This window comes from Agelaius phoeniceus, chromosome 1 (genome assembly GCF_051311805.1).
Source record: "Agelaius phoeniceus isolate bAgePho1 chromosome 1, bAgePho1.hap1, whole genome shotgun sequence".
Classification (NCBI taxonomy): Eukaryota; Metazoa; Chordata; class Aves; order Passeriformes; family Icteridae; genus Agelaius; species Agelaius phoeniceus.
Genome location: NC_135265.1, coordinates 33,064,369 through 33,077,512, shown reverse-complemented (window position 1 = coordinate 33,077,512; position 13,144 = coordinate 33,064,369). Strand labels below are relative to the sequence as shown.

General features: G+C 40.8%; 1 protein-coding gene across 1 annotated transcript in view; it reads left to right on the top strand.

The window, feature by feature from the left end:
• The window catches only part of IGF2BP3 (insulin like growth factor 2 mRNA binding protein 3), a 112,185-nt gene that overhangs the window by 23,331 nt on the left and 75,710 nt on the right, over positions 1–13,144 (top strand). Inside the window, exon 3 of the mRNA XM_054637634.2 lies at positions 1,109–1,157. Coding sequence (XP_054493609.1) covers positions 1,109–1,157 — 49 coding nt within the window. The remainder of the gene's footprint in view (positions 1–1,108; positions 1,158–13,144) is intronic.

Sequence of the window (13,144 nt, the reverse complement as noted above, 5' to 3'; positions counted from 1 at the left end):
TTTTATTGCTAGACAGGAACATCTCTAAAACTTGTTTTGCTTGAAGACTTCACTGGCTTGTATAAATTTAACTGTTATTAAAAAAATCCTTAAAATGTTAATCATTTTTTTTCTGAGAGAGGCCATTATTAAAAGCAATTAATTTGTGAGGTAGAACTAAGTGTTTGAACACAAGACGCTTATTTTAGCTGCTTTGGTGTACCAAAATGCAGTTGAGACTTTTGAAGTCTTGACTGCTCTCTCTTGTCCCCTCTCCCTCCCCCAGAGCTCCCCAGGATGGTCAGTCTGACCCTACTCGCTCAACATACCTGAGCCTAGCCGAAACTGTGTTAATCTACACATTCTTGTAAATCCCAAGGGGTTTGTGGCATCTCTGGCATTTATTTGTTCTCTCACTTTGGGGGAAGGGAGAAGACAAAGGACTTGGCTGTGAAGGCAGCCAGCACACTGGCTTTGCAGCAGCACTTCAAAGTGAATGTTTTGTTTAGTAGATAAGTGAAAACTGATGTAAATTTGGGGTGAAGATACAATAAATTTACTGATTCTTGTCCTTTCTTCCTAATAAGGGATGAAGAATGTTAATCCTGTAAATATTAGAAAATGGTCCATCATTAGATTAGTGAAAAGCTTAATATTAAACTAATGTATTTATTCTAATTTATATTTCTTACCTTGAAGGATTGTAACATTGTGATGTATTGTCTTGTTGAATTATGAAAAACAAAATAACAACAAAAAACTCTTAGTCTGTAAAGGAGAACCCAGTACAAATACATGGGATCATAGCACCCATTTATAACAGAGAATTAGATACTGAAGGCCTTAAAGCTAAAATAGAAATACTCTTCAGGAAAAGTGGAGGCTTCATGAAATGTAACAGCTGTCAAATGTGTAACAAGTATTTCTGTAACAGTTCTTTGGACTTGAAATGGTTTTGACCTGACATTCCCCCCTCGGCGATCTGTTGGTTTTTTTGAATTCTGCATTTGGTTTTGCCCCTTTTAGTATGACAGATGCTAAAATGTATGACACTGCTATGTATAATCTATCTTGCAATAATGTTTTCTCTGGGTTTTTTTTAAAACTATTTTCTTTAATTTATCTGCAGGAGTCGGAAGCTTCAGATCAGGAATATCCCGCCTCACTTGCAGTGGGAGGTAGGAAGTTACTTAAAAAAAAAATTTATTTTTGCTTAAAAACTATGCTTCTGTTTCTCTCTTTATCCACAGGACTTTTCCCCTTCCCCCACCTTTCACTTGCTTTGCACACACCACCCATTCTGTTCTGGGGAAAAATCCTTTGGAAGAGGGAACAATAGAGCCTTCTAAGCAATTCAGATAACTGCCTTCATTTCTGTTTTCCAAGTTAACCATAAAAAATGTTGAAATGGATTCCTTGGTGAATGCTGACTTCCTGATGCAGTCACTCTCTTAGACTGAAAGCTCGTCCATTTTGGACCTTGCTGGTGTTTGGTGTATGAGTTCAGCAAACTTAATAAAAGTTCTTATTTAAATACTTGGTCAAAAACTTTTACAGAAGCAGAAATTTAGTTCTGGTCCTTCTTTGGGTGTGGGTTTTTTGGGGGGCTTTTATTTTCCTAGCTCCTCTGTATTGGTGGCATTATGGCAAATTTTTTGTTCACAGTATTCTGATTATTGGCTCTCACCAGTATAATATGTACTTGCTATTTACACTCCACAAATAGTGTTCTAATTTTTGCAGTAGATTGCCAACTGTGAGAACAGATAAATAAGTTTTCTTTACTGTTTTTCTGCCTTGTATATGTCTAAAATATTTTTTCATGTTTTGTTAGTGTTAAGTCATCCTCCTGCCTGAGGGAATTGAGAAGGGTGGTGGTTTTTGGGGATAAAGCTCCGGTGGCATTGTTCTCCAGCGGGCTTGGTCTGTTGCCTTCATCTGACTTTCCATCTGCAGCTACTTCTTTGTTTGCACTGCCTGATTGCCTCCTAGCTTTGAAGGGAAATGGAGGCACTGGTCTGTTGAACCAAGGCTGTCCCCCACAGGGTCTCTGTCAGGTATCACACACCTCTCACTGCTCCCGCCTGCCTTTCTGGTGCCAGCTGTCCATTGAGCTTTTCCTCTGCACCTCCCAAGCCTTGCATGCTCCTCAGCTTAACAGTATCCACTTGATATCTCTTATTCCAATTTCATAACTGCTTTTTTTATGTCAAACTTCTGGGAAGCATAGTAATAGAGATGGTTGAGGCTGACTAATTTGAAAATTAAGTTATTTTTTGGTACAAAATTCCTCTGAGGATTTTGTGTAGGAATAGTAAGTATCAGAGCAGAGGCATACAACTCAGAGATGTGAATAAACAGATGTTTAACAGAAGTGCTGTTGAGCAGAGTACTTAAAAATGCTTCTACCTGCTCATGACTCCTTACACATGTAGCTGATACTGCTTGTATATTATGGGTATCTACCCTGTTTCCCATTTGATTTCTGACTTAAATGATCCCTCTTCTCTGTTGTTGCAGTTTCTGTAGTGACATCTGGTCTCAGACAGGCATTTTCTCTGCCCATCTTTTTAAAAACACTATGTCTTCCTAAAGTTCCTAAGGAAGAGTCAAAATTGTCCCTGTTAAAATCATCTCAGCATTGCCTACATGCTCTAAAGTTATTTTTACAGACCTGACCTTTTGAGCACAGAATTTATAGACCCAAAAGTTTCTACAATACTTTTTTGCATTCTCCTGCAACACCAGAGTTGCCTGGCAAGTCCAGTTTGTCCAGTAACTCCCTAAAGCTTTTCTTTGTAAATGCTGGTGGTCTGGCACCTCTGCACTCAAGCAGGTAAGCTTTGTCTGTCCTTAAAACAGTGCTGATAAAGTACAGTGACTGGTGATTTAACTCATCAGAGAATTGTCCTATGTCAGTTTACCTTGGGTTCTGGTATCTTTTTTTTGGTGTTAAAATCCTTGAAAAAACTTCCTTTGAACTCTGTAAGAAGGTTTTTGATGATTCCCCCTTAAAACAAGCCTTTCTTAGTGGGGAGAGTAGAAATGTGTGTGTTCAGAGAGGTATTTATATTGAAGCAATGTTCTTGCAGAATACTTTCTGAGTGGATGGTATGTGAGTGTGCATGTGTAGCAGCTGGAGTGATTTTACTTAGATTGTGTTTTATAGTCCCTCTGTGCCAATTCGCTTGCCTCATCACCCCTTTGTTAATTGCTTGAATCAAGACTGATTTCTAATAGGTGTGAAATCCTAAAACCAGAGCAAAACAACTGATGAAAGAGGTCTTTAGGTTAGTTAGTTAGGTTAGTTAGTCCAGCCCTCATGTATGTTCCAGATTGAAATACAAAACACACTTTGTACTCTGCAACACCTTTCCTTTTACTGTGACACAGGATATGTGAAAAGAACAGCAGATTAATGTTCCTGTGAACTGTTTTACCCCTGGTATAGCCATTATTCCAAAGGATCTGGTGCCATTCTTTGCAAAAGCTTTAGTAACTATCTTGTTTTCATTTTTTTTTTCTTTATTAAAACAAGCTCTTTATAAAAAGCCCATGGGAGTGTCCCTAGAAGCCAGTGTGCTTGCCTCTGGTTCAGTGATTCATGTCTGTGCTGCCAAGGTGCACACAGTGGTCCCTGTATGCCTTGGGCCATGTGGGACTGGGACCAGTGAGGACCTCTGTGCACAGGGATGGCTCTTGGCTCGTAACAAAACACCCACAGGGCCCTCTTGTAAGGAAGGCATCTATAACATTCTTAAACACAGCTCATCTGAAACAGAGTTTGGTAGCAGCTCCCACTTCTGAGCACCACAAATGAGTTTTGCCTCCTGGTTTCCAAGACCAGAAAATTTTTCAGGGAATATTGAAGGTTCATTTGAACTGAGAAGGTTTTGAGATCCATCACCGGAAGAAGGTGCCCCACTGTTGATATAGGTCCTTTGTTCTCCATGTAGGTAGAAGCTGGCTTTTGAGATTAGTGAAATGTTGAAGTAAATCTGTTTCTAGTGAAAACCTAGAAACCATTCCACTGGTGTACCCTCTTATCTTTCTAAGAGATATGCATGTCTATCTAGTAAAATTTAGTGCCATTAGTAGAAGAGAAGAGAGAAATCATTTAGTGATAAGGAAATTTTGACTTCCCCCTGAATGTAACTGTGTGCCCTGAGAACTCATGGTAAGACACTTGTTCCACAGTTATTCCATATAGATTGGGAAACAGTGAGTATAAATGGCCACAGAGTAACAGGCATTTATTAGCAGGACTTGTCAGGAATGAAGTCTTGAAATTCAGAGTAGCTATTTGCTTTTCTGAGTGTCCCTTTTGACAAAAGTATTCCAACTAGTGTTCTCCTTCATGTAGGTTGCCATTACTGATTAAAATATTACTCTTAAAGCAGCCATAGCAATTGGGCTTGTTTCCTCTGTGTTATGTAAGACCTCACTATGCACTTATCAGACCATCATGGTATAAGCAAAAAAGGTAAGATAACCCTTTTAGACCATATTCAGAGCTAAGTGGTGGAGAAAAGGGCAGATAATGAACTGCTATAATCTGCTGAGTTACTACTTTGAAGCAAAACCGTAAGGTTGCTATCCTGAAGAGCTCACTTGAAAAGTGCAGCTGTAAAAGATAAAATTCTAATTTATTCCAAGTCATTCAAGGTTAAGTTTTTACAAAACGTGTCTGGTAATTAATTTGAACTTCACAAGATTTTTGGCAAGGTTCTGTAGGTTTCTGTATGTGTGGGTTGGGTACTCTTGTACTCCTTGCCCAGATAGGAGAAACTGGAGGTGGAGGGAAGACAGCATCTCTGTATGAGCTAAGAAAATGTAGAAATTGCCTTAGACTGTAGTTGGGGTCTGGATTGATAAAGGATTAGCCAGGGTCAAGTTTCTACTCATCCATGAGTTCACTTGCATCTTGCCCCTACCCTCACTGGGCTGTCTCTGAGGATTCTGGATCAGTGACTGGTTCCATAGAAGCATCATGACTTCTGCATGCATAATCTTCCTTTTCTGTTGCTTACACATAATTTGCCTATAGAGGTTATTGTATCCATAATTTGTAATTTGGAGAACTCATGCATGATCAGATCTTATTGTTTAAATAAGTCCTTTTATCTTGTTGCAAAGTCTGTTTTGTGAAGCAAACTGTCAAACAGTACATCACTTTTAGTGGTAATAGGTGGGTAGTAGCAGTGTAATATGTAGTGGTAGTACTCTTCCCCTTTTTTGTCCTCATTTTTGAAATAGAGAACCCTGACTGATGCTAAGAATCATGACCAGTGAAGGATTTGGAAAACCCTTGTTTCCTATTCTCCACATATACCAGTCTTATCTCTTACTCATTGGAAACAAGTACCCTGGCTCTGTTGTTGCTGCAGAAAAGTAAATAGATCTCTTTTTAGTCTTTCCTGAACTGCAGTCTGTAGCTGATTTGACTCCTAATTTGTAATGGCAAGTACTCTCTCTCTTAGCTTGTATGTATTTGGCACTGGAGGTGTATTTGCAAGACAAAATTATAGGCCCTCTGAAAGGGGAAATATAGAGGTATGGTGATTTAAAACTGAACTACCTAGAGTTTGTTTCTGGTGTAATGCAATGGGGATTCAAGCAGAGTTCTGAGAAGGAGCTGCACAATGCCAACTCCTTTTATCTTTCTTTTAAAACATTTTAAAACTAACATCTACGGGTGTAGAAGATGCTTCGAGAGATTTTCTCTCCAAATATTTTTTCCATGTTTAGTGAATAAAACACTAGAGAACAGACTTTCAGGACACAGATGGTGCCAGAAATGGCACTTGCTGGCTCAGCAGGAAGGTAGCTGTTGAAGAGTTCCCACTTATCTTCTGTGGGCTTATTTCCTTATCGGTTTGGATGGAGCAGATAAACAGATAGTGTTGATGAACTTGGTAACAAAAAAGGTAGACTAAAAGCCGAGCCTGTGAAGTGTGAACCTGTTGAGTGAGCAAAGAAAGCAGGAAAAATGCTGTGAATGTGTATTCCTAGCTTTGCTGTGAGACTTGCAGGTTGCTTTCGGGGACAGAAATGTGTGGGAAGGAAGGTCTGATTTAGCTCTTCCGAAAGCAAAAGAATGTTACTAAAGAGGATTTGCTTTTCCTCACTTTTTCATGGAAATGAAAAATGAAGTCTCATAGTTATGTTGAGACCTCCAATGTTTCAGATTCCTCAAGCAGAAGTAGTAATGGAGAAGGATTTCTAGAGCTGCAAAGTGAGTCCGGGTTCCACTTCGAGATTTCCGACCGTGCGAGGAAGGTGGAGATGTCTCAAACCTATCTGCATATTTTGTAAGATGACTTTGAGTATCACTAAAAGAATAGAGACTGATTCTCACTGGGCAAATGTTTGTAAGCCTTACAGTGCACCGAGTAACTGTCCTGAGGATCTGTAGTAGCTTGTATTGCTGCTTTGAATAAAGCAGCTAAGCTCTGTGGGGTCACTGCATCTCTTCAGAGATGCAGTGTAGAAACTAATCATCATGAGCTGTGCCTTAAGATGCAGGGTATGAAGAGGACAGGTGGGGATCTTGTGTATTTTAGGAAAAGAAAACCAATTAAATTATAGCAATTAAGAGTAAGTTATGATTATACAAAGCAGATATTTCTCATAAAACCAAGATGTAAATGGGAGATGCAGGAATGAGCTGTAAGTAAAATGAGAAGAACTCTAGAAGCAGGGTGACTCAACACTAAAGATGTATACAATATATCAAAGTAGGGTCTCACCTCAAGCTTCCTCTAAGAATCCTGACTTGATGTAGTGCTATAAAAATAATGTTTAGCTATAAAAACGCTAGCAGAAAGCTAAGCATGCACAAATCTGCTGCTGCCTGCTAGGTCTGGGAATCTCTGGTAGGGATCTTTGAGAAGGAAACAGAAAACAGTGTGCTACATCAGGCACTAAGCTGTATTTCTTGTCAATTGCTACTTGTCCTACTCAGCAGGTGAATGGAGAACATGTTATTCTGCTCTCTGCAGCAGTCTTTTGCATATTGGAAAATCTATGATGCTTTGGGAGGGTTAAGGAGGGAGTTTAAGTTCTTTCAACTTCTTCTCAAGACTCTTATTTCTAGACTATTGATTGTTGTGAAGTCTCTTACCTGGGAATGTCCCATGAAGCTTCTCCAGAGTAATTTCTGTAGTTTAGGATTGCTTTGAGCTCTTGGCACCAGGTATATTGTCACTCCATTTCAGCTTTGTGCCATCTTCAAATTTAGTGAGCAGAAACCTGGTATAACACTGGATGGTGTATTCCCTGCAAACCCTGTGAAACTGAGCCTTTTAGTTTGACAGTGGGCTGGTAATGGCTGTTACCTGACAGGGATGCCAAGGTCAGCCTCTCACCTGCTGTTGTACTGTTGTCAGTGCTTGCCTTATGAGCTTGTTGTATGGGGGAGTGTCAAAAGCCTTTGGAAGGGAGATTCCCTTCCTTTCCCTGATGGATTCTCTTAGAATGAGAAACTGGAGGTATTTATCAAGAATTATGTACATCAAACAAAATTTGAATCTCGATCACATGCTTCATTTGATTCCTGACTATAGGATAGAGGGCAGAGTAGCTTCTGGGGCAGTGCAGATCCTCAGAAAGGCACTGCTTCCTCCTGGGCTTGGATCTATACCCAGGGGAGCAGCCTTTGCTTCTCCTCTGACAAGAAGAAAAGAGAGGGTGATCATCTTTCCTTTCTTATCTGACCTGGGACACACACTCTGAATTAACTGCTTTTTCTGATCCACATATATTTCCCATTATCTGGCTGGACTTGGCTGCAGGTGAGGCAATCTGATACATGAAAATGACCATGGCAGACCACCCAGTTTTCACTTCAGATACCATAGTGGCTTATGTTGGGATTTTAAATGCCTGGCTTAATTGTAGAAGGTGATATTTACAGGTATATGTGAGGTAATCAACACCACTTGCAGGTGTTTAAAATACAGTGAGGGAGTGGAGGTCCTGGGATAAATATGCAATTAGCATACTTCTCACTTAGGTTGATTTATTCATACAGATGTGTTGGTTACAGCACTGCTGATAATTGTCATACAATTGTTATTAACAAGGGGAAAAATCCAGTGAGGAAAGCTAATTTTCTTTGAGATTTGGGCTACAACATTTTTTTATTTAAATCAGAGTCCTACTAAAACCAGCTGATAGTGATACTTTCCTCAAACATATGCCCCTCTGTAAGGTTAATGTCCTAGAAGTCCCTAATGAAGGTATTTTGTTGTTCTTCTATTACAGTTGTAGGCTTAGAAAAGTCACATTGCATTAGTTAACACAAAGGTTTCTCTAGGAAACTTGTAGTAGCTTAAGTAGTGAGTAAGGAAGTTAAAGGTGAGGTCAGGGCTCTGTTGCACTAAGCACCTAGAAGACAGGGAAGGTGATCTTCCAACCAGAGGAACTAGACATAATGTTAAAACCCTGCTTCAGAGAAATCAGAAGACTCATGGGCTCAGAGCTGCTTGACTGACCTAATTCAGAGGGTGTGCAAGTTGCTCTTCTTACTCCAGGTGGCCCAGGTAATTAAGCCAAAAGAGGAGGAAGTAGAAGATTTTGGGCTGTGCTGCAGGAAATGTGGAGTTGGGTGGATGTTCAGGAAGCCACAGGACTCATATGGCAGACGCAAGTTGATTTGGCTGAGCAAGTTTTAAACTGTGCCTTGAGGTGTCACAGCTTTTTGACCATGATCTTCAGCCAGATGAGTAGTAAGTTGCAGTGACTTTGGAGCAAGGTTTGTGAGATGCTGTGGAGAGGACAAGGACTGGAGAAAAGCTTCCACTTGGACCTGAGACTTTTAAGCTGGGCCACACAACTTTGTGACTCAGTGAGTTGTCTACATATCTGTTTTAGGAGTTTAAACTGCTTTTGGTTGTGATGGGCTCTAATTGTCAAAACACAGAAAACTGGTGAGTTTTAAGTGTTAAATTCCAGCTAATGTGGATAATATTTGTCTTTTGAGACTGCTTTTGTAGCCTGTTCTTACTAGTCTTACTTCCCTTTCAGAATTCAATGCTAGAAATAGCCAAGTGAAGGGTATAGAAAAAGGAAGAAATGTTTCAGTGCAACTGTTTGACCAAAAACTCTCCCCCCATCAGAATTTGCTCCATTGTCCTGTGACTCAGATGAGAAAGTCTGCTCTCACTACTGGTTTTTAGTCTTCTGTGATAAAGGAAATGGCAACTTGTAATCTTTTAACTTTTCAGAAGTGTTCTAATACCTAAACCAGCTGTTAGTGTGCAAGAATTTTGGCATTGTCACCATAGGGTTGCTTGGCACTGTTAAAGCAATGTGTCACTCACAAGCCTAGAATAATAGTTATTTGTTTACCCTGTCACTAACAGTGACCCCAAACCTTGAGAAATCTTAACAGACATACAAAATTTTCTTGGTTCAAAACTTTTTGGGAAACCAGCCACCAATCCTTCCTTTTTGTTTGCAGTTCTAGAAAGGTGTCAGTGAAGACCTTTGTTCAAGGACTCAGTTGTAAAGGTGTTGCACTCCTTAGCAATAATTTCTACTTGGGGAGTCACTTTAATCATGATGCAACCCCTTTATCCAGCATTGTGACATGTTTGTTCTGAGAATTACAAAGCCATTCAGGTTGAAAGGGGTCTCAGGAGGTCTACAGCCCACCTTTCTGCTCAAATCAGCACTCTGTATTGAATTCAAGCCATGTTGCTTAAGGATTTGTCCCCTCTAGGAGATCTCTAGAAATGCAGTTCCTGCAACCTCTCTGGGTGACCAGTTCAAAGGATTAATTATCCTGTTGGTGAGAATTATTTTCCTTGTACCTGGTGAGGACATCTGTTGTGCCAGCTTGAACCTGGTGTCTCCTGCTCTCCCACCCTCCACTGCTGTGGAGAGCTTGGGTCTGTCTTCTCAGTGACCTCTGGGGCAGGCTGCTCTCCCCAAAGCTGTCCATTTTTGGGCTCAACATGCCCATTTTCCTCAGCTTTTCCTTGACTGGAGAGGTGTTCCAGTCTCCAGTCACCTTGGTGGCCCTTCACTAAATTCTTTCCAGGTTCTCCATGGGTGTCTTGTACTGGAGGTCCCAAAACTGGATGAAGTTTTTTCCTGTGAGTGGTTATCCCCTTTTACTCAGTATTCATTAAGTTTACTCCATCCATTGCCTGTGTTCTTGTTAATGCAGGATGTTTTTGACCTCCTCTGCTGCCAGGTCACAGACACTTGTTTCTCCCCTCCAGGTAGGAAGTGGCCAGGTAGGGTGCCATGCTCTGAGCCCTAATGTTACTCAGTACAGCATCATTACTGGAACTTGGGCTGGATGTAGAACTTCTGCAAGCCTATCACATGTATATAGAGCAGGGAAACCTGTCTGGGAATGGTGTTGCAGCTCTGCAGATAGATCTTGGATGTTGTATGCCACTGTTGGATAAATTTCCTTAAACACAATAATAAATTAAGCCATTATTCAAACTACCCTTAAGTGAGGCAGCCTGGAAATCAAGTGAGTAGCACCACCACAGTGCTGGGAAGAGCTGCATTTCACAGGTAATCACATGATCTTTGCCACTGGTACTCCAACAGCATAAACCCCAAACTGCCAAGGAACTGCTTGGTGAAAATTATAGCTTGCAACCTCATAGCAAAAGTCCCAAAGTATGTTTTTGGTCCACAAAGTAATATACTTTTTTAATAAGAAAAATGTACTTATCCCTGTCAAAGCTATTGACATAGTTTTCTTTGTCTTTCTCATGGAAATGTACTGTCTCCTAATTAATTATTCATGCTGCCTTATATTCAAATCTTACTCACTTAGTTCTCTCTCTGTCAAATAAGGAACCAGTAGTTCCTACTGGTGTTAAGTCTTCTGCTGAGGTGCTGGTTTTAGATGCTGAGAGTGCAGCCCAAAAACTTCTGAAATTAGACATCCATACCTTTTCTATTGGCATGTGTGAAGCTGCTGGTAAAGCTACATGCTTTTATAAACCAAAAGACCCTTCAAATGTTGAAAAATTGATGTGATTAAGAAAATAGTTATTTCTGCCCCCCTCTTAGGTAAGTTCTGAACTAATTTCAGTTACCTGCCTTGAAAGAAGAGGCCACTAGCAGGGATTGTTGCTTCAGACTTACCTATTGTATAATTTGAAAGAGAATTGGAGGAAATGTATAGAAGAGTTGTTCCTCAGGCAATAGTACAAGAAACTTTGAGCTCTTGTTCACAGAGGAAGCCAAAGGAATAGAAAAATCTTAATTTCAAGTGGCCTCCATGATTCTTAATCCATTCTACTCAGTTTATGTATAAAGACCAGGAAATCAGCAACACTAGGTCAGAAGGGAGGTTAATGTACAGTCATGTAACCCATGTTTGCTGTGCCATTGGAGGGGTACAGCAATAAGGGCAAGGACACAGAGATAGTTCACCAGAGCTTTCTACTGGCTTTTGGCATTTTGCAGCCCTGAAACCTACTGACCTAAAACCAGTGAGCTTGTATTTGAGAAGTTAACCTAGAGTTTCTGGCAAGCATGTTGTTGAACCATGCAAACTCCTGACATCCACAATACCCTGCAGTGAAGTGGATTCTTAGGGCATGTTGAAGGAAGAACCATCCCATTTCACATGCTTTGAACTTCCACCTATCTCCCAGCTCCTGTATTGGAAGGAAGAGTGAATAGAAATACCTCTGTTAACTTTTTCTCCTTTTCTATTTTCCTTACTGTTTTAATGGCCTTTATTCCTCAGCCCTTTTTTTCATGATGAAGAGGTAGAGCCTGCTTAGCTGTTTTTGGAAGCTGTTTCCCATTCTTTGATTATCTTTGTCCATTCTTGGAATTTTTTATTGATTTGGAATTGGGAAATGAAATCTGTGTATTATTCATTTTAGGTTGTTTCACTTTGTGAAGGTAGTTGCTGTCAGACACCTCTGTGTATGTGTTAGGCTTTGCCCCTTTAAATAACAACAAACCCCTTCCCCCCCAAACTAACCAACAGATAAAAGCCTGCAGTAAAACCTGTGGAAAGCTAGTAAGTGGAATGAGGCTTGCTTCTTATATCTCGAGAGATTAGCAGACTTTTCTTTTTTATGATGGCCGTGGCAAAAATTGACATTATCAGTCAGTAGTGCAGATCCTCCTCTGGGCACGCTGCTGGTTGCCAGGAAATGTTATATTTGAATCATATGTGTACCACATGGTGACCTAACTTTATGCAACTGACTCGTTTGTGGGGGGAGGGAAACAAAATGTGATTATTTCCAAGGGTCTGGCTAGTTCCAGTCCTATTGATGCTGTAATGCAATGGTAGTCAGAACATTTCTGCTCATAGTTGTGCTTAGGCATGTGGGATTTTTGTCTCGTCTGCTAGCCGAGTAAAACTGGATCTTGGGCTATCTCTCCAATGACCAAATCTGTTGTGGGGCTGCTCCTGCCACAAACCTACTTCATTGCTGCTTGTACAAGTACACTGCTGGATCTATGCTCCCTCCCACAGTCAGTTTTGGTTGTAGCCTTGAACTTGACCATTCAAGACTGAGGCCCCATCTTTGTCCCTTCTTGCAGCTCCTATTTGCTTTCATCCAGTGCTACAGGAAAATCTTGAGTTATTTCTTGGATGAGGGGGATAGGGGAAGAAAGTGAGCTCAGCTGCAGAATCTCCTGCAGAAAAGAAGGGAAACCTACAACTGAGGCAAGCAGTGGAGCTGTTGTATCAAGCACAGGAAAATGTCACAGTCTTACAGGAAGGCAAGAGATACCAACCCAACCTGCAGCTGCACGATGCCATTTCATCCAGCAGCTAGTGCTCATTCCAGGAGCTGGGTGGTTTGGGTACTACCTGCTGGGCTGAGGCCTTCAAAACTTGCAGTGAGGACATGAAGAATAAATAGGAGGTCCCTAAGATGTAGGTGAACACCAACAGAGCCAAATCTGCTGAGCAGGGGGAAGAGAGGTAAAGGTCTGTTAATTTTGTGTTATTCTAAAACCCAAAGCTCCCTGTGATCCTGTGCCCCAAATTGGTAGCCAAGAACATGTGGGCAGGGAGGGAAGGGAATGTAACTTGAAATAGCTCCCTTATTTTCAGACATTGAGTGCTGTGGCAATCAAAAAGGGGGGATGTGACTAAAAGCCATCAAAACCACTTCCAAGCACATGCCTTTTAGTGAAGCAAATGAGCAGGATTTTT